The sequence below is a fragment of the Ictidomys tridecemlineatus genome, chromosome 11, assembly GCF_052094955.1.
Source record: "Ictidomys tridecemlineatus isolate mIctTri1 chromosome 11, mIctTri1.hap1, whole genome shotgun sequence".
NCBI lineage: Eukaryota > Metazoa > Chordata > Mammalia > Rodentia > Sciuridae > Ictidomys > Ictidomys tridecemlineatus.
In genome coordinates, this window is record NC_135487.1 from 128,205,288 (window position 1) to 128,227,412 (window position 22,125).

Genomic DNA, 22,125 nt, shown 5'->3' on the forward strand with positions numbered 1-22,125 from the left:
AAGAATTGAGAGCCATATATATGTTTAGTTTTCCTGCCTCATACCCAGCATAGGCAAATTAAGCCATGAAATGGGTCACTAACCCCACACTATGAAAATGCCACATTTAGAGATTCACTTGGATAAAACTATTATAAACCATTCATTCTTTAACATGAGGCTTCCTTTCAGACAACTGATTGAGATGTACACAATGGGAATGGGACTTTTTATGTTGAGGAACAGGGAAAAGTAATTTGGAACTTGGGACTCTATTGTGAATCTAGAGAGCTGAAAAGAAGATCTCAAGGGCTCTGGACAGCAAGAAGGCAGGGAAGATAGGACATGAAATAGTGTTGGAAAGGTAGACAAGTGACTACTTCAATATGGATTTGCCTTGGTTTTGGTCCTATTTTCCCTCTTACCAGAAATCAGGTTCCTAATACTCCTTATCCAGTCTAGACTGAAATAGTGAGTATCTAAGTGGGGAGACCGTCAGTTTGTTTTGTTTTGTTTTGTTTTTTGGTATCTGGGTGCTTAACCACTGAGCCACATCCCTAACCTCTTTTATTTTTTATTTTGAGACAGGGTCTCAGTTTCTTAGGGCCTCTTACATTGCCGAGGCTGACCTTAAACTTGTGATCCTCCTGTCTCAGCTGGGATTCAAGGCATGCTCCACTACACCCAGTATGGTCAGCCAGTGTTAATCTAAAATTGGAGTCTCCCTTTCTCCCCTCATCCTTCCTTGCCACTACCCTGAGCTCTGTGAATAGATCACCTTGCCTGTCTCCCATCTCAAGTTCTGTTGTCTGAACCCATTTTAGAAATCACTTCCATCATTTCCATTCTTCTCCTCTCAATGAACTGACTTTGAGATAACAGAAGAAAGAGGCTTGGAGGCTCCAGAAATAGCTGAACTGCACCCAGAGGTTTGCCTTAGGGGCGACTGTGCTGCTGGGGATAGGACAAAACATGAATAGGAAAGCAAGTCCTGCACTCTCTTTCTCACAGATAGCTATTTGCAACACACAGTTTTCTTATTGTTACAAGAAAGGAAGAGCACAACATTTATTCGGGAATGAATATTTATTTTATATATATATATATATATATATATTTTTATATATATATATTTATATATATATATATATATATATATATTTTTTTTTTTTTTTTGGTGCTGGGGAATCAAACAACCAGGGCATCATGCATGCTAGGCAAGTACTCTGTCACTGAGCCACATCCCTGGCCCTCATGAATATTTCTTTTTTTCTTTTTCTTTTTTTTTTTTTAAATGTGGTCTATCCACATAGTGGACTCTTTTTTTATGTTTTTTTTTTATTATAGATGGACACAATACCTTCATTTTATTTAATTATTTATTTGTGGTGCTGAGGATCGAACCCAGTGCTTCATATACATATGAGGCAAGCCCTCTGCCACTTAACCATAATCCCAGCCCTTATATGTATATTTATTTTTTAGTTGTAGGTGGACACAATATCTTTATTTTTTATGTGGTGCTGAGGATCAAACCCAGTGTCTCAAGCATGCTAGGCAAGCACTCTTCCTCTGGCCACAACCCCAGCTCTCAGGGGACTCTTTAAAAGAAAAAAAAAAAAAAAAAATATATATATATATATATATATATATATATATAAAAAACTTTATTTTACTTGTGTGGTGCTGAGGATCAAACTCAGTGCCTCACACATGTTAGGCAAGTGCTCTACCACTGAGTTAAAACCCCAGCCCCACTAATGAGTATTTCTTAATCCATTTCTTTACTGTCTAGGTTTTCCTACAGCTTCCAATAGAGAATAACTTTGCCATGGTGGTCCACACGAAAGCAGCTGGCAGGACCAGTATCAAAGTCACTGTTCGATGTGTAAACAGTTCCTCTGGACAGTTTGAGGGAAATTTGTCAGAACTGTCTGATGAAGTTCAGATTCTGGTAAGCTCTCAAACCTAAATTTTGTTCTATGTAAAATAAGAAGAAAGTTATGTTCTCTTATCATCCATTAGTGCTTAATCTGGATAAAAAAATTGCTAGAAGGATCCCTGGAATAATTTTGTAATTCCTAGATCTTTATCATTCCTGCTAATTGCTTCTATATAGACCTAACATTAGAAACTTTAGCACATGTACTCCCTTCAACTCCCACTCTAGGAACACTACAATAACCAGAGAGGGATTCATTTCTAGCAAAAATATTATAATATAGCTATTTAGATATAATCACTGGTAGAATTAATATAGTACTAACTTCTGGTAAAGTGTAAAAAAGTATGAATAGTTTCTACACATGTTCTCAGACTAAAAGCTAAATTGTCCTATTTTTAGAATTAAAAAGACAAACTACCATTATATGGAGCAAGTAAGTTTCTCTACTTATGAATTTGAAGTTTTTTTTAAAAAAAATCTTTTCCCCTTTATTTGGGCTTTGGTTCTATGATTCAATGTAGGGATAAGGAGAGAGCACTTTACTAGGAAGAACTGGATGGTTTTCCTTTGTGAAAGGATGGAAAGGCCTTGCTAACTTAATATTATAGGTTCTTGTTAATTTAGTAAAGGTTCTTTGTTCCCAAATCTCATTTCAGGTTACCAGAGTTAAAATAGAAATTTCAAATTTATTTTCTACCTAAAAATACAGAGGATACAGTAAGTGTAAACTTAGCTACTTGCCCAGTCCATGAGTCAGAAACAACTAATATTAGTAGTCTATTCTAGAATACCTAGATATGTTTAAATTATCTGCTCATTTTGGAAAGGAGTGTTGTGGAAGTTTTTAGATTAATTAAAAGTAGGGCATAATGCTGACTTGTAGATTGTGGGGTGGGGGGTGGGTACTGGGAAGCAAACTCAGGAGTTTGCTACATAAAATAAAATTTTTAAAAATATATTTTTTTAAATTTTGAGATAGAGTCTGGCCAAGTTGCCCAAGTTGGCTTCAACTTGCAATCTTTCTGCCTCAGTCTCCTGAATAGCTGGGACTATAGGCATGCACCACTGCACCCCGGGCTATAGTTGTCATTTATTTAACATGTAATCCCTTGGAGATTATACTGAAGTCCACAAGTGAGTAAAGATCATAATTTATCTTTTCCAGAAATGAGGAAAACATTATTTTTTCATTATAGGTGTTTGAAAAACTCCAACTTTTCTCTTCAGAGTGCCAACCTGAGCAGATTTTAATGCCTATGAATTCTCAGCTCAAACTCCATACCAACAGGTAAGGAAAGGGAGAACGTGGCCCAGGTTCTAGTATCTTTAGAAAAAAATTGCACATGGAAAGAATGACTCTTGCCTTCCAGGTATTTGTTTTAACCCCTGAATTTTTTTTTAGTTGCAATGAAATAATTCACATAACATAAATCTAACAATTTAAAGTCTTAAGTCCAGTGGCATTTAGTACATTCATAATATTGTACAACTGTCACCTCTATCTAGTTTCATTTTCATCATCACCAAAGGAGACATACTAACTAAGCAGACCTGCCCATTCTTGCTCCCTCCCAGTTCCTAACAACCATTAAGCTGCTTTCATTCTTTATGGTATTAGCTATTCTGGATATTTCATATAAAATGAATCATACAACATGCACATTTTTTTAATTTTTATTTTTCAGTTGTAGTTGGACACAATACCTTTATTTTCTTATTTATTTATTTTTATGTGGTGCTGAAATCAAACACAGGGCCTTGCATGTGCTAGGTGAGCACTCTGCTGCTGAGCTTCAATCCCAGCCCCACAACATGCAAATTTTTGTGTTGCTTCTTTCAGTTAGCATAACAGTTTTGAGATTTAGCCACATTATAGCATGTATCAGTACCTTACTCCTTTCTATGACTGAATAATTTTCCATTATGTAAATATATCATAACAGGGCTAAGGATGTTGCTCAAGCGGTAGCGCACTCGCCTGGCATGCGTGCGGCCAGGGTTCGATCCTCAGCACCACATACAAAACAAAGATGTTGTGTCTTCCGAAAACCAAAAAAATAAATATTAAAATTCTCTCTCTTTCTCTCTCTCTCTTTAAAAAAAATATATCATAACATTTTGTTTATCCATTCATTGATGGATATTTAGGTTATATTTACTTTTTGACTATTGTGAATAGGGCTACTATGAAGTTCACGTACAAGTATTTGAATGCCTGTTTCCAATTATTTTGGCCAAATATTTTTTTCATTAAAGAATTATTTGGAAACTTTTACCTGGGGAACATAAGGTAGAAAATGGCAAGCAGCGGCTGAGGATGTGGCTCAAGCGGTAGCGCGCTCGCCTGGCATACATGCAGCCCAGGTTCCATCCTCAGCACCACATACCAACAAAGATGTTGTGTCCGCCGAGAATTTAAAAAAATAAATATTAAAGATTCTCTCTCTCTCTCTCTCCTCTCTCACTCTCTCTTTAAAAAAAAAAGAAAAAAGAAAATGGCAAGCAGCTTCCTGGAATACAGACTCAAAACAGTAGTCCTGGAATTCTTTATTCCTTCCCCTCTGGTCAGATTCCTTTATTCCTTTCTCTCAGAGAAAGAGGCCAAGAGTTGCCACTTGCTCCATTTGTTTCCTAGGGAAGGAGCCGCCTTTGTGAGTTCCCGTGTTCTCAAGTGTTTCCCTAATTCATCTGTCATTGAGGAAGATGGTGAAGGGCTCCTGAAAGCTGGTTCCATTGCAGGTACTGCTGTGTTGGAAGTCACTTCTATTGAACCTTTTGGAGTCAACCAAACAACCATAACTGGGGTCCAGGTGAGTACAGCGACTTACTCATTAAGGGGAGCCTGTTATCCCAACTATTCAGAAGGCTGAGGCAGGAGGACTGTAAGTTTGAGGTCAGCTTGGGCAACCAAGTAAGGTATTGTCTCAAAATAAAAATTTTAAAGATGGGCTGGGGGGCTGAGATGGTGGCTCAGTAGTAGAGCACTCGCCTAGCAAGGCCCTGACTGGTTTTAGCACCACGTAAAAACAAAATAGATATTGTGGGCTGGGGATGTGGCTCGCCTGGTATGCGTGCGGCCCGGGTTCGATCCTCAGCACCACATACCAACAAAGATGTTGTGTCTGCTGAGAACTAAAAAAAAATAAATATTAAAAATTCTCTCTTTCTCTCTCTGTCCTCTCTCACTCTCTCTTTTAAAAAAATAGATATTGTGTCCCACTACAACTAAAAAATAATAATTTTTTTAAATGGGCTGGAAATGTAGCTTAGTCCATGGTTTGGATCCCTAGCACCTCAAAATAAATTAATAAATAGGAATACCAGGGCTTTAAGATGCATGTTTCCTTTCTTAACAACTAGAAATTTAGCTGGGTGCAGTAGCACCTGAAATCCCAGATATTTGGGAGGCTGAAGCAGGAGCATTGCAAATTCAAACCCAGCCTGGTCAATTAAGCAAGACCTTGTCTCAAAATAAAAAATAAAACATGCTTGGAATATAGTTTATTGGCAAAGCACCCCAAAGTTCAATCCCTAACACTGAAAAAAAAAAAAACTAGAAACTTCTATGGAAGTCATAAATTAACCTCTAAGATAATACGCAAATTTTGACTTGGTTATAAACCATCAGATTATAGTGGTTTGAGAGGCTGAGGCAGGAGGATCACAAATTCAAAGCTAGCCTAGCAATTTAACGAGGCCTGAGCAATTTAGCAATACCCTGTCTCAAAATGAAATAAATAAATGAAAAGGGCTGGGGATGTGACTCAATGGTTGAGCACCCCTGGGTTCAATCCCTGGTACCAAAGTGGGGAAAATATATCAAATTTGAAAAGCCTTTAGAGCTAGGTGCAGTAGCTCACTCCTGTAATCCCAATGACTCAGGAGGCTGAGGCAGGATTGTGAATTCAAAGCCAGCCTCAGCAACTTAGCAAAGCACTTAGCAACTCAGTAAGACCGTGTCTCTAAATAAAATATTTAAAAAGGGCTGAGAATGTGGCTCAGTGGTTAAGTGCCCCTGGGTTCAATCCCCAATACCAAAAAGATGGACTTTAGAGCCCTTGTTTTGAAAGGGAATTAGCTTCAAGTTGATATGTTAAGCTTCTGAGCAGCTTTAGCAAGAGGTTGGTTGTAGGAAGAGTCTAGAACTATTGCTATCAAAGGCTGGCTTTGATATAGAATTAAAATTTTTAAGTTAGAAGAAGCTATAGATCACTTCTTGGCCTTTTGGCTAAAATCCAGTATAATATAAGAGGCTTCACAGGTTGGTTAGTCTAACACAAAAAAATAATTTTAAGAGTCAGATATGAGGCTGGGGGCAGTGGCGCATGCCTGTAATCCCAGAGACTCGGGAGACTGAGACAGGAGGATTGTGAGTTCAAACCCAGCCTCAGCCTCAGCAATGATGAGGTGCTAAGCAACTCAATGAGGCCCTGTCTCTAAATAAAATACAAAACAGGGCTAGGGATGTGGCTCAGAGGTTGAGTGCCCCAGAGTTCAATCCCAGTACCAAAAAAAAGAAGAGTCAGGTATGATAGTGAATGCCTATAATCCCAGCAACCCAGGAGGTTGAGGAAGGAAGATTGCCAACCTAGGCAAATTTGTGAGACCCTCTCTCAAAATAAAAATAAAAAGGGTTAAAGATGTAGCTCAGTTGTAAAGCACCCCTGGGTTGAATTTCCAGTACTGAAAAAAAAATTAGGCATTAAACATCTATATCCTAGCTACTCTGCTGATCCTTTTGTGTACCTTATCACTTTTAACTACCACAAAAAAATTGTACATAGGGCTGGAAATATAGCTCAGTTGGTAGAGTGCTTGCCTGGAATGAACAAGGCCCTGGGTTCAATCCCCAGCACCACACCCACACAAAAAAAGTACATAAAATGAGCACAGTAGCATATGCCTATAATCCCCAGGGACTCAGGAAGCTGAGACAGGAGGAACGTAAATTCTGTGCCAACTGGGTAACTTAGTGAGACCCTGTGTGGTGAGCCGCCTCTGCTGCTTATGCAGATTATGGTCGCCATTACAAGATGGCGCTGGCTCCGCTGTGGTATGTGACAAACAACTCCTTATTTGGGAGAGTTGGCGCATGGTTTTTCAGCACCCTATGAGAAAGTTCCACGTGGCAGCTTCGCATTGGGGCTTGAGATGCTATATTAAGGCTGGGAGGGGCATCCGAGGGATCAGTAGAAGAAATATCAAGGGCCTGAATAAACCGCTGGAAGAAGATTCCCGAGTTGCGTCTTCCTTGCGGGCAAGGGGTCGAGACAACCCTGTCTCAAAATAAAAAATTAAAAGGGGGGCTGGGGATGTGGCTCAAGCAGTAGTGTGCTCGCCTGGCATGCGTGCGGCCCGGGTTTGATCCTCAACACCACATACAAACAAAGATGTTGTGTCCGCCGAAAACTGAAAAATAAATATTAAAAAAAATTTTTTTTAAATTAAAAGGGCTGGGCTGGATATGGTGGAATTTACCTATAATCCCAGCAAGTATGAGGCTAAGTCAGGAGTATTGCAAGTTCAAGGCTAACTCAGCAATTTAGCCAAATCCTATTTAAAAAAAAAAAAAGGTCTTGGGATGTAGCTCAATAGTATAGTGCTCCTGGATTCAGTCCCCAGGTTAAAAACAAACAAAAACACCTATTTGAGCAAGGCACAGTGGTACATATCCGTAATCCCAGCAACTCAGCAAGCTGAGGCAGGAGGATGTCAAATTTGAAGCCAGCCTCAGCAATTTAGTAAGACCCTGTTTCAAAATGCAAAACGAGGGCTGGGGGTATAGCTCAGTTGGTAGAGTGCTTTGCCTTGCATGCACAAGGCTCTGGGTTCAATCCCCAGCACCACAAAATAAGTAAGGAAAGAAAGAAGAGCTGGAGATGTAATTTAGTGGAAAGTGCCTCTGGGTTTAATCCCTGCTACCAAAAAAAAAAAAAGAGGAATACCATTCTGTTTTCATCATTGATTATAAATTGTAGAATATGGTAGCAGTTCTTCTCCAATGCATCCTTCTCTGTACCAGTAGGTTTTGTCTCCCACAGGTAGCACCGGTAACATACCTGAAAATGAGCAGCCAACCCAAGCTATACACAACACAAGGAAGGACCCTATCAGCCTTTCCCTTGGGCATGTCTCTCACCTTCATTGTTCAGTTTTATAATAGCATTGGAGAGAAATTCCACACCCACAATACTCAGCTTTATCTGGCTCTGAACAGGTATGGAAGTCAAAGGAATATTGTTGACACTGTGGCCGATTAGGCTAGTATTGTATTGCAGCTCCAGTAAAGTTCTCTAACATTCTAAACTCATTCCTTTAGTTAATATTTTAAAATAATGGCCGATTGGAGCGGCTGATGCCTGTAATTCCAGTGGATCTGGAGGATGTGGAGGCTGGGAGGCCCTAAGCAATTTAGCCAGGCCCTGTCTCAAAATAAAAAATAAAATGGGGGCTGGGGATGTGACTCAAGTGGTAGCGCACTCGCCTGGCATGCGTGCGGCCCAGGTTCGATCCTCAGCACCACATACAAACAAAGATGTTGTGTCCACCGAAAACTAAAGAATAAAATATTTTAAAAAATAAAAAATAAAAAAATAAAATAAAATAAAATGGGCTGGGCTGGGGATATGGATCAATGGTTAAGTGCTCCTGGGTCCAATCCCTGGTACCTCTCCCAAAAACAAGTTTTTAAAATAATGAAGGGGCTGGGATTATGGCTCAGTAGTAGAGCGCTCCTCTAGCACATGCGAGAAGCTAGGTTCAATCTTCAGTACCACATAAAAATAGATAAAATAAAGGTATTATATCCAACTAAACTAAAAAATATATTTAAAAAAATAATAATGAACTAGGGAGGTAGCTCAGCAGTATAGTGTTTGCCCGATATGTGTGAAACACTGGGTTTGATCCCCAGCAGTGGAAAAAAAAATGGTTAAAAATTAATTTAAAAGGCCTGATTCAGTTAAAGAATGGTATTGTCAATAAGGAAAATTTTCAATGGGTTTTGAATTTTTCAAGTCCTAGTTCACAGAAAGAATCATAAGAACTAATTGAAGTGTTGTTATCAAAAAGTTTTGGAACCAGGTGCGGTGAGTGGCACATATCTGTAATCCTAGCTACTGGAGAAGGTGAAGCAGAAGGATCTTAAGTTCCAAGCCAGTCTAGGAAATTTAGTGCAACTCTGTCTCAAAAAATAAAAAGCACTAGGGTTGTAGTTCAGAGGTAGAGCACTTCCATAGTGTGTACATACCTTGGTTCAGTCTAGAGTAATACACGCACACACGTGGAGCTTTACTGGGAACAAAATAAGTTTTAAAGCCTTACTGCTGGCTGGGAATGTGGCTCAAGCAGTAGCGCCCTCGCCTGGCATGCGTGCAGCCCGGGTTCGATCCTCAACACCACATACAAACAAAGATGTTGTGTCCGCCGATAATTAAAAAAAATAAATATTAAAATTCTCTCTCTCTCTCTCTTTAAAAAAAAAAAAAAAAGCCTTACTGCTACAAATGGAACAATCCTGTAATCCCAGAAACTCAGTAGGCTGAGGAAGGAGGATCACAAGTTCAAGGCCAGCCTCAGCAACCTAGCCAGTCCCTGTCTCAAAAGAAAAAATTAGAGAAACGGACTGGGAATGTGGCTCAGGGGTAAAGAGCCCCTGGGTTCAATCACCAGTCTCAAAAGAATAAAAAATAACAAGTCTTACTAGAGAAAACTATCATTGTTCTAGAACTAAGGCGGCAGTGGAGGGCAGGAGGGGCTTCCTGGGCACTGTACAAATGAAGGTAATTGATTAATCCTGGGCCTGTACTTGTTTACTTTTTTTTAATATATTTATTTTTTTAGTTCTAGGTGGACACAATGTCTTTGTTTTACTTTATATGGTGCTGAGGATCAAACTCTGTGCCTCACACATGCTAGGCACACACTGTACCTCTGAGCCACAACCCAGCCCTGTACTTGTTTCCTTTCTGTGTGAAGAAGTCCTTCTGAACTTTTGAGATGTTGAATATAAAATATCTTGTTAGTGGGGCTGGGGCTGTGGCTCAGTGGTAGCATACTTTCCTGGCATGCATGAGGCACTAGATTTGATTCTCAGCACCATGTGTAAATAAATAAAATAAAAGTCTATCAACAACAACAAAAAAATATTTTTAAAAAAATCGTGTTAGGGTCATCCCCTAAATGTTTCCTATTTGTTGTTTCTTTTTAGAGATTAATTGGTGGTTGTTTATTGTTCTGTAGTGCTGGGGATGAAACCCAAAGCCCTGTGAAAGCCAGCAAAGTGCTGCACTATGGAACAACCTCACCAGCCATTCTTTTCAGAGATTTCTTCCTTTCATGTCTACTTTCAGAGATGACTTGCTACTTATTGGACCAGGGAATAGGAACTATACTTATATGGCCCAGGCTGTAAATAAAGGGGTGACCCTTGTGGGACTCTGGGACCGGAGACACCCAGGCATGGCAGACTATATTCCTGTTGCTGTGGAGCATGCCATTGAGCCAGACACCAAGCTTACCTTTGTTGGGGATGTCATCTGCTTCAGCACTCACCTCGTCAACCAGCATGGTCTGTACACCTCCTCTCTCAACCCTAGCTGACATTCTGTGGACTTGAAAGCAGTTAATGCCATAGAGAATTCTCACCCTCAAATTACCTAAAATCTGGGCTGGGAATGTAGTTCAGTGGCAGAGTGCTTGCCTAGCATATGTAAGGCCTGGAGTTCAATCCCCAGCAGGGTTACAAAAATAAAATATGCTTTTTCTTGTCTTTTCCTAGGTGAACCTGGGATATGGATGATTTCTGCTGACAGTATTCTACAGACAGACATTGTCACTGGAGTAGGAGTAGCCAGGAGTCCAGGAACTGCAACGATTTTTCATGACATTCCAGGAGTAGTGAAAACATACCGAGAGGTAAATCTAACTAACTATACCAGAGTGGAAGAGTAATTGTTTTCATATATGTGGATATGATATAGAAAACAACCTATGAAAGGAGATGCACTCACAGATATAAAACCAAACTTTATTAAAACATAACAATGCTTGCCCAGCACGGTGGTGCGTACCTGTAATCCCAGTGGCTCAGGAGGCTGAGACAGGAGGATCTCTAGTTCAAAGCCAGCCCCACAATGATGAGGCGCTAAACAACTCAGTGAGACCCTGTCTTTATCTAAAATACAAAATAATAGGGCTGGGGATGTGACTTAGTGGTCTAGTGCCCCTGAGTTCAATCCCTGGTACCAAAAAAAAAAAAAAAACATAACAGTGCTTAAGATTCTTTACCAGAAGAATGTCTAATCTGATTTCTGTTTTCACACTGTGGCTGCTGGATAATACTAGACAATAAGGCAAGACTAGAATCTAAAAGACCAATAATCCAGGTAAGATATTATGGTGGACCAGGTTAGGAACAGAGGAGGTGGTAAAATCTAGGTATATTTTATAGGTAGAACCAATAGAACTTGATGGATTATATGTAGTATGAGAGAATCAAGAATGATTAGGAAAAAAGAAGAGCCAGGCACCATGGGCATGAGCATGTAGTACCAGCTACCTGGAAAGCTGAGGCATAAGGATGGCTTGAGCCCAAGAATTCCAGATCAGCCTGGGCAACAAATAAAGACCATGGCTTTAAAATAACAATCATCATCATCATCATCATCATCATCATCACCACCACCACCATTATCACCATCATCATCATCCATGGTTCATGGTGTATTTTTAAATTTTCTTTCTTTTATCTTTTCTTCAATTTTTTTTTTCTTTTCTTTTAAGCTGGAGTTTGAACCCAGGGACACTCTGCGGCTAAGCTATACCCCAGTCCTTTTTATATTTTAAGACAGGGTCTCACTAAGTTGCCCAAACTGGCCTTCAACTTGTGAGCCTCCTGCCTCAGCCTCCAGAATCATTGGAATTACAGGTTTGTGCCACTGCACTTGGCAAGATTCATGTTTTTAGTTGAAGAACTAAAAGGATAGAATAACCAGGGGTGGGATTATAGCTCAGTGAGACCCGGACTTCCAACCCAAACACAAAACACAAAACAAAAACTGAAAAGGGTAGCATTACCGTCAACTAAAATGGTTAAATCAATAGGTGCAACAGTTCTGGAGGGAAAGTCAGTTAATTCAGACAAGTAAAATTGCATATGTCTATTAGATGTCAAATGGATATATTGAGATAGCTGGATATAAAAGTCCAGTACTCATTTGAATCAAGATTTTTTTTTTAAAAGCTCAAAGGAGCACTGATTTTTTTTTTTTTAGAGAGAGAGAGAGAGAGAAATTTTTTAATATTTATTTATTTTTTTAGTTTTTGGCAGACACAACATCTTTGTTTGTATGTGGTGCTGAGGATAGAACCCGGGCTGCACGCATGCCAGGCGAGCGCGCTACCGCTTGAGCCACATCTCCAGCCCTGAATCAAGATATTTAAAGCCATTTAATAGAGCACTTGCCAAGCATTCACAAGACCCCTGAGTTCAATTCCCAGAGCCACAAAAATAATTTAAATAAATAAATTAATAAATAAGCAAGCAAGCCATTTGAGCCAGATATAGTGACACATGCCTATAATCCTAGCTACTTGGGAAGTTTAGGCAGGATTAAAAATTCAAGGCCAGGGCTGGAGATATAGCTCAGTTAGTTGGTAGAGTATTTGTCTTACATGCACAAGGCCCCAGCACTACCAAAAAAAAAAAAATCAAGGCCACCAGGAATGGTGGAGCACACCTGTAATCCAAACAACTCAGGAGGCTGAGGCAGGAAGCTCAGCTCACGAGTTCAAATCCAGCATCAGCAATTAACAAGACTGTTCCAAAATAAAATATAAAAACAGGCTTGGGGCCTGGGGATGTGGCTCAAGCGGTAGCACGCTCGCCTGGCATGCATGCGGCCGGGGTTCTATCCTCAGCACCACATACAAACAAAGATGTTGTGTCCGCCGAGAACTAAAATAAATAAATAAATAAATAAATAAATAAATTCTCTCTCTCTCTCTCTCTCTCTCTCTCTCTCTCTCTCTCTCCCCCTCTCCTCTAAAAAGACGTTCTACTGAAACAATTTAAAAAAAAAAAAACAGGCTTGGGATGTGGCTCAATGATTAAACACCCCTGGGTTCAATCCCTAGGACTAAATAAATAATAAATAAAAAGTATAAATAAAATAAAGTAGAATGCTACAAGTATGTTGAGAAGAACAAAGTACAACCTTCAGAGAAGTTTGAGAGTATATGCAATTGAAAAAGAAAACTTCCTAAAGAAAGTTGTGATCATTTTTTTTATTTTAGTTGGACACAATACCTTTATTTTATTTATTTATTTTTATGTGGTGCTGAGAATCAAACCCAGCACCTTGCATGTACTAAGCAAGCACTCTACTGCTGAGCCACAAGCCCAGCCCAAGTTGTGATCATTTTAAAAAGCATAGGGAGTCATAAACAGGGAAGATATGTCAGAAGGAATAATGGACAAAGATTTCTTTCTAGAAAAAAAATATTTTCTTCTAAAAGGTACATAGATTTTGTGGTTCTTATGTATTTGATCACTAGGTTAGAGTTTGTATTTATGCAAAATGGATGCTTTTGTTTAAATAAGTGATGATGGGTAGACAGGGAGGGAAGCAGATTCTCTAAGAACACAGGTTTTCCTTTGATTTGCTGACAGGTGGTCGTCAACGCATCATCAAGATTAACTCTCAGTTATGACCTCAAGACTCATCTCACTAACACCCCTAATTCAACTGTATTCAAACTTTTCATCACCACTGGCAGAAATGGTATCAATCTCAAAGGTCAGGAATTTCTTTATAGGTATGAGTGAATGTTTCCATCTTTCCTATCTGGATTAGTAATATAAATTTCCATTTTTTCTTTAAACTGGGGCTGGAACCCAGGGGCGCTTTACCTGTGAGCCACATACCCAGTCCTTTTTATTTTTTATTACGAGACAGGGTCTTACCCAGTTTCTGAGGCTGGCTTTGAACTTGTGATACTCCTGCCTCAGCCTTCTGAATCACTGGGAATTCTTCTTTTTTATTTCAAAATTGACTCCATCTTGAAAAACCATGGAGATCTATGAGGCTTCAGAATTGATCAATGGATTAAGTTTAGGTGCTTTTATTGTTGCCTTGTTTCTGTTTCTGTTTTTGTTTTTTTCCCCAGGTTGGGGATGAACTCAGGGCCTTGAGCATGCTGGGTAAATATGAGCTACACCCTCAGCCTGGATCAAGGTTTTTTTATTTTTATTTATTTATTTTTTTAGAGAGAGAGAGAATTTTTTTATATTTATGTTTGAGTTTTCGGCAGACACAACATCTTTGTTTGTATGTGTTGCTGAGGATTGAACCTGGGCCGTACGCATGCCAGGCGAGCCTGCTACCGCTTGAGCCACATCCCCAGCCCCAAGGTTTTATAATATGCTTAATTTAAGTCACATTTGTCTTTGTAGTTTAAAAACTACAGGCTCTTAGGCTCCATCCAGAGATATTTGTGTGTATGTGCTTTACTGGGGATCAAACCCAGAAGTGCTTTACCACTGAGCTATATCCTCAGCTCTTTTTATTTTTGAGACAGGATCTTGCTAAGTTCAGGGCAGCTACCACTGAGTTAGATCCCAGCCCTTTATTTTTATTTTTTCATTTTGCATAGAATCATGCTAAACTGTCCAGGCTGACCTCAAACTTGAGATCCTCCTTCCTTAAACTTCAAGTGTCTAGAATTACAGGTATGTGCCACTGAGCCCAGCATCATCCTCAGGTTTAATAAAGTTCAGGGTAAGGCCTAGGAATCAACTATTTTAAAGCTTCCCTGAGTTGAGAATTGTTGAAGTAGATTATATCTGGAAAAAAATTTTTTTCTTATTTTATTTTTGAGACAAGTCTTGCTAAATTTCACAGGCTGGCCTCAAATTTATACTGCTCCTGCCTCAGTCTCCTGAGTAGCTGGGATTACAGGCATGCACCATGATGGCAACTCTGAAGGGTTATTTGTTTAGTAGTTTGTCTTTTATGTTTTTGTTTCTTTTCTTTTCTTTTCTATTTGTGGTACTGGGATGGCAGGGACACTCTACCACTGACCTGCATGCTTAGCACTTTTTATTTTGAGATGGGGTCTCCCTAAATTGCCCAGGCTGGCCTCATATTTTTGATCCTCCTACAGAAAATCAAAAGAGAAATTACAAGTAGGGCCACTACACCCACTTTTGCTTCATTTTTGTTCTCTTTAGCCTATGAATTACTCTAAAAAAAAAAGGGCAAATGGAAGAAAATTAAAATTAAGAACCTCCTAATAGATTCTGGATCCTATGCTAGGAATTTTTGTAAATTTTATCTCATTTAACAATCTTATCATGTAGTAATTATTATCCTAACTTTAAAAATGAAAATACTACCCAGGCATGGTAGCACTCCCCTGTAATCCCAGCAATTTGGGAGGCTGAGGCAGGAAGGTCACAAGTCTGAAGCCTCAGTAACTTGATGAGACCCTATCTCAAAACAAAAACAAAAAGGACTGGCAAACAACTCAATGGTACAGCACCCCTGGGTTCAGTCCCCAGTACCAAAGGGGGGGAAGATAAAGATGAAAATATTGAGTCTAAAAACAGAGTAACTTGTGCAAGTTAGCAATTAGTCAGTGATGGAAGTGGTAGATATGTCTTACCCCAAAGTCCATGATCATTTTTCTTCCTTCCTTAATAAAGAACAAATTTCAGTGTTTGTTTTGTTTTGTTGGCCATGAGAAAATCCAAAATAGAGTGAACAAATCTAATACATCATTATTGTCTGTAAAACTTAAGACAGAGGTCTGATGTGCATAGCTTAGTGGTGAAGAGCACATGCTTAGAACGCGTAAGGCCCTGGGTTCAATCATCAGCATCCAAAAAATAAAAATAAAATTTAAGATAATTTAACTATTTGCTTTTTGTCCTTCAGTTTTACAGTCAACATATTTTTTACATTAGCTATTTAATTTTGTTACAAATATAACCTAAGTTATATATAAGTAAAGAATGACATTTTTAAGTTTTTCTCTGTTCTTTTACAGAGGAAAAAGTATTAAAAATTTTCTTTTTAACAGTCGTCCACTGTTGTTCAACTTATAATTTTATGAACAGACTACAATTTTTCCTCCTGAATTACAACTAATTTATTGAGAAACAATGTGTAGGTCCCTTTGATGTTGTTGATAGTGTCTGTCTGAATGGTCACTGGACTACGGGCAAATGAGAAAGAGCTTCAGCCAACTGAAGCTACCAGGCAACTGTGCAGGGGCAAATCTGGTTAACAGGACACCAAGTCCTACTCATTCTGTAAGAACCCATCCATTGCAGACAACGAAGTCTTAGCATTAATTCATTTCTTCCTGGCTAGATGGTTCTAGATAAGACACCACTTGTGATGAAGTTCTCATGATTTTTGTCCTGAGTCACACTACAAGTAATTATGGAAAACAAACCTTCCTAGACTTAAAAGCTACCTGGAACCTTTATTGTTAATAGCTATCCAATGTCTCCAGCCCTGAATTCCAAAAACCTTTGAAAAAGGATACTAGTTTGTGTGATATTGATAATGGAAACCCCACGGTAGTCATTCCAAACCTAGCAGATGCTTGGAGTGGTGATATGTGCCTGGAATCCCAGCAACTAGGGAGGTTGAGGCAGGAGGATCACAAGTTCAAGACTAACCTCAGTTACTTAGCATGGCCCTAAGGACTTAGAGAGACTTGTCTCAAAAAAAAAGGGGTGAGGGAGGGAGGCTGGGGATATGGCTCAATGGTTAAGAGCTTCTGAGTTCAATTCCTGATACAAAAACAAAAACCTAGCATAGAGGCTACAGATGTAGATCAGTGGTAGAATACTTGCCTATCATGCATGAGGCCCTAGTTCAATCCCCAGTGCTGAAAACAGATAAAAAAAAAAAAAAAAAAAAAACCTAGCAGGGGCAAGCAGAGCTGGGCACACTGACTTTTCTTGCTTTTTTGGTACTGGGGATTAAACCCAGAGCACTATACAACTGAGCTACATCCCTAACTCTTTCTATCTTTTGAGACAGGATCTCACTAAGTTGCTTAGATCCTTGCTAAACTGCTGAGGCTGTCCTCAAATTTGAGATCCTCCTACCTCAGCCTCCTGAGTCATCTTGATTTTTTAATGAAACCAAATTGCCTCCATATAATGGTTTCATCCCTCATTTTACAAATTCTTGTGACTGTTATTTATGTCTTTTCTGCTTCTTAGGATCCTGTACTCCAAATCAGGCCTTGGCCATTACAAAAGTACTTCTTCCAGAGACTCTCATGCTGTGCCATGTACAATTCAGTAATACTTTACTAGACATTCCAGCAAGTAAAGTCTTTCATGTCCATTCAGACTTCAGCATGGAGAAAGGTAAGGTCTACCAGTTGAATAGTTTCCCCCTTCTGTTTTCCTATTTGTATAAATGTCACTTTCTTATTGGATTGTATTTATGCTTTCAGTTTTATCTGAAATATCATTGTAGAATCTTATTAACATTTTCATTCAGTTGATTCAACAGACTTTTAATACATGCCTCCTTGAACACTCTATACTTTTCTATTAAAATTTATACACACACCCCTTTTTTAGTTTCTATATTCTCTTTGAGGGTCTGGATTGTGTCTCATTCATCTTTTATCCCTAGCATATAACACAATGTTTGAATGTTTATTCATTATCTTGGACTAGAATTTGAACTCAGAGGCACTCGACCACTGAGCCACATCCCCAGCCCTATTTTGTATTTTATTTAGAGAAAGAGTCTCACTGAATTGCTTAGGATCTCACTAAGTTTTGATGCTGGCTTTGAACTCAAGATCCTCCTGCCTTAGCCACCCAAGCTGCTGGGATTACAGGCATGCACCACCTCACCCAGCTGAATGTTTATTTTATAACTGAAGGATATTCCAAGCAAAAGAGTAGCTTTAACAAGTGGAAATCAGAAATAGGCATGACACTAAGGTGACTTGATATAAATCAACTGACCTAAAATGATAAAACTTGTGTCAAATTTAATTCATAAATAGGATAGTACTACATGGGGAAACTCTAGCTATAAAATACAAAAATAGGCATTTTGAATGGTATGGGGAATGAGCAACCACTGAAGGAAGGTTCATTCAGCAATCAACCAAATATAATACCTGGTACTAGGACAGGAATTTAATTAAAGAGTAAAGCAGAGCTAGGGATGTAGCTCAGTGGTAAAGTGTTTGCCTAGTTTGCACATGGCCATGGGTTTGATCCCCAGAGGGGAAGAAAAGAGCTAAACTTTTAACCAGACATGGTGGCACATCCCTGTAGAATCCCATGACTCTAGAGACTGAGGCAGGATTCCAAGTTTGAGGCCAGCCACAAACAACTTAATAAGGCCCTAAGCAACTTAGCAAGACCCCGTCTTAAAATACATATATAGGACTGGGATTGTAGCTCAGTGGTAGAGCACTTGCCTAGCATGTGTAAGGCACTGGATTAGATTCTCAGCATCGCATATAAATAAATAAATAAATGTCCATCAATAACTAAAAAATTATTTAAAAAAAAATATATATGAAGGCTGGGGACATAGCTCAGTTGGTAGAGTGCTTGCCTAGCATGCGTGAGACTGGGTTCAATCCTCTGTACTATATATATATATATATATATGAAAATGGGCTGAGGATATAACTCAGATGGTAGAGTATTTTCCTTGCATGCACAAGGCCCTGGGTTCAATCCCCAGCACCACAAAACAAAATATGTATATATGAAAATGTGTGTCACACACACACACACACACACACACACACACATATAGAAGGACTGGGGATATATAGCTCAGCGATAAAGACTCTGAGTTCAATCTCCAGTACAAAAAACGGGGATGGCTACCTGGGATAAAGCTCAATGATAAGAGCACCCCTGGGATGGAAGAAAAGGAGGGAGGGAGGGAGGATGAACTAACTGGGAATGTGCTAGATGTAAAGAGAATGGTATATTCCAAGCAATATATAGCCCTGGAGAAGATGGTAAAGCACTTGCCTAGCCATGTGAGACTCTCAGTTCAACCTCAGCACTGGTTAAAAAAAAAAAAAAAAATGTGGTTTGGGCTGGGTGTTACGATGCACACCTGTAATCCCAGTGGCTCGGGAGGCTGAAGCAGAAAGATCACAAGTTCAAAGTCAGCCTTAGCAAGACTGTCTCAATAAAAAATAAAAACGGCTAGGGATGTGGATCAGTGGTTAAGTGCCCCTGGGTTCAATCCCCAGTAACAACAACAAAAGAAGAGTGACTTGAAGAAAAGTGATTAAACCATGCTCAGAGATCATCTTTGTTCTCTGTCCTCCATCCTTCATTGCCCTGCTTGTGCCATGTTATTCAATACTTTCTGACATGTTGACTTACCAGTAAAGCTACTTAGGCAATAAGTTCAGTTGTGGGATCCCTGGGACTGTTTTTCTTCAGTATCCTCTGAGTGTGGCCAATAGTGTGCTGACATTGAATACTTGAGTTCACATTTTCTCTCTTGCTGAATTTACATGTCACCAACTTTCCCTGTCTTAATTCTTGGCTCAACAGAGCCTCTGGATCTTCCTGTTCATTGTCTCCTTTTTCCCCCCCAGGGGTTTATGTCTGCCTAATCCAGGTTAGACCACAGTCAGAAGAGTTGCTTCAGGCCCTCAGCACGGCTGTCACCTCAGTCTACGGGTGGGCCACACTGGTCAGTGAACGTAGCAAGAATGGAATGCAAAGAATCCTCATTCCTTTCCTTCCAGCCTTTTACATCAACCAGTCAGAATTGGTTCTCAGACACAAAGGAGACGTTGGGGAGATTAAAGTGCTGGGAGTTGACAGAGTTCTTGAGAACCTAGAGGTATGTTGAAGTCTGAACCAAAACTTTAAGGGAGCTTAGGGATTTGAATGACTTTTTATTCTCATTCCAACAATAAAGGAAGTTACTGAGTGACCTGATAAAAATTACCATAGGTAATTCTTAAATTGAATGATGAAAACTTGTCTTCTTCACAAAATCTAGGTCATAAATTTGTTAATTCCTTTAAAATAATCTTTAGATTAAAATAATCTTTAAATTTTTCCTTAAATTTATTTTCATCTCAGAGTTCATTTTATTCCTTATTCTTCAATACTTCTAAGGGGAGAAAGTATCACTAGCTGGTAGGTTTAAAGTGCATATCTTGACAATTCTTATACTGTATGTGTTTGCAATTGGAACATATTGCTACAACATATATTTTTATTCTTTCAAAAAAATGCTGTTTTATCTTTTATTCAAGGTCTTCCCCAGCTCCCCAGTTCTAGTGATCTCTGATCATAGTCAGTCTCTGCTCACCCCTGGCCTGGCTGTCTATCCTGTAAGAATTGTCAACTTTACTGCCTTCCAGCAGATGGCATCACCTGTTTTCATTAATATTTCCTGTGTGCTCACCAGTCAAAGTGAGGCTGTGGTAGTGAGAGCTATGAAGGAGAAGTTTGGTGCAGGTGAGCACTTGGGACTATTTTTAATCTAGGAGGAAAAAACAGAATGCATTCACCATTTCATCAGCAGGAAATATTCAGCCTCTTCACCAAGATAAACTATTGAGGCTTGGATCTCTTCCAACCGATCCAAAATAATATGCTTAGGTAGCTTAACACTAGGTAGCTTTACACTATCTAAATTTTATATTTAAGTCATTAAGTCCCAAATTTACAATTCTGCAAATATTTCAATAAAATTGACACAACTGCATTAAAATATGTAGGAAATCATAACCTAAAGCTCGTATATCCTTTGTTTTCATTAAGAATGAAAGTACAGCTGGGTGCACATGCCTATAATCCCAGCAGCTCAGGAGGCTAGGGCAAGAGAATCACAGATTTGATGCCAGTCTCAGCAATATAATAAGGCCCTAAGCAACTTGGCAAGACCCTGTCTCAAAATTTAAAAAAAAAAAAAAAAAATTAAAAAAAAAAAGGCTGGGGATGTGACTAAGTGGTTAAGCACTTTTGAGTTCAATCATTGGTACAAAAAAATAAAATACATTGTCTTATAAATATGACACGAGGACAATATAGTATCTTTTACATACATAAGTTATCCTGTAAATGACATTGGGCAAATGTAACTGGGACCTGGGACAAAATTGGTTAAATAAGAATAGTTATAAGATGGGTGTGGTGGCACATACTTCTAATTCCCTATTTGGGAGGCTGAGTTGGAAGGATTGCAAGTATAAGGCCAATCTAAGTGAGACCCTATCTCAAAATAAAATAATAATTATAAAAAAAAAGGGCTAAGGGTATACTTCAGTAGTAGAGCACTTGCCTAGTGTGTGCAAGGCCTGGGATCAATCCCCAGTTACTGTATATAAAGAAAAAAGTAAGTTATGTCAGTTTCCCATTAGTGTCTCAGTTTTGTAAGTATACCATTTATCCTGCTTTAAACTTCTGCTGGATAAATGTTTTGTATTCTTCAGAAGTATTAAGAGATCTTTCTACATCAGACAATGGACAAATGTCAACCCTAGATTGACAAAGTTAAAGATTTAAGATATAAATTTAAGATTCCCCAAATCCTGATTTCAGATATTACCCAGTTGAGAAATTATGCTAAATTAGGATGGGAGGGGAACAAGTTATGAAAACAGGTGTTAGGAAAACCAGAGAACATCTTCCTTAAACTTTTCACCCCTCAAGGAAAACAAGTATTGGGCTGGGGATTGTGGATCAAGCAGTAGCGCACTCGCCTGGCATGTATGCAGCCCAGGTTCGATCCTCAGCACCACATACAAAGAAAGATGTTGTGTCTGCCGAAAACTAAAAATAAATAAATAAATATTTAAAAATTCTCTCTCTCCTCTCTCACTCTCTTTAGGAAAAAAAAAAAAAAACAAGTATTGTTTTTGGATTTTTTGTGGTCTAGGGATCAAACAGGGTGCTCTACCACTAATAAATACCCCCAGTGCTTTTTATTTTTTTAAAGCAGGATCTTGTTGAGTGGCCCAGGGTGGCCTCAGACTCCTGAGAGGCTAGGATTAGACATGCCACTACATGTGGCAACATAATTATTGGGAGTGAACTGGCCTAACTCTAGGGCATATTCTAATGGGAGTTTTTGTTGACTTTTCTCATGATCAGTATACTAAGCATATCTTCACTATTGTTTTAATTCTTATCCACAGCCAGGTAGTCTTGCTATCCA

General features: G+C 39.0%; 1 protein-coding gene across 1 annotated transcript in view; it reads left to right on the plus strand.

Moving 5' to 3' along the window:
• The window catches only part of Nup210l (nucleoporin 210 like), a 118,772-nt gene that overhangs the window by 91,695 nt on the left and 4,952 nt on the right, over positions 1-22,125 (plus strand). The window contains exons 28-37 of the mRNA XM_078027512.1: positions 1,775-1,933; positions 3,121-3,212; positions 4,560-4,734; positions 7,966-8,141; positions 10,276-10,493; positions 10,704-10,840; positions 13,596-13,722; positions 17,166-17,315; positions 19,547-19,797; positions 20,219-20,423. Coding sequence (XP_077883638.1) covers positions 1,775-1,933; positions 3,121-3,212; positions 4,560-4,734; positions 7,966-8,141; positions 10,276-10,493; positions 10,704-10,840; positions 13,596-13,722; positions 17,166-17,315; positions 19,547-19,797; positions 20,219-20,423 — 1,690 coding nt within the window. The remainder of the gene's footprint in view (positions 1-1,774; positions 1,934-3,120; positions 3,213-4,559; positions 4,735-7,965; positions 8,142-10,275; positions 10,494-10,703; positions 10,841-13,595; positions 13,723-17,165; positions 17,316-19,546; positions 19,798-20,218; positions 20,424-22,125) is intronic.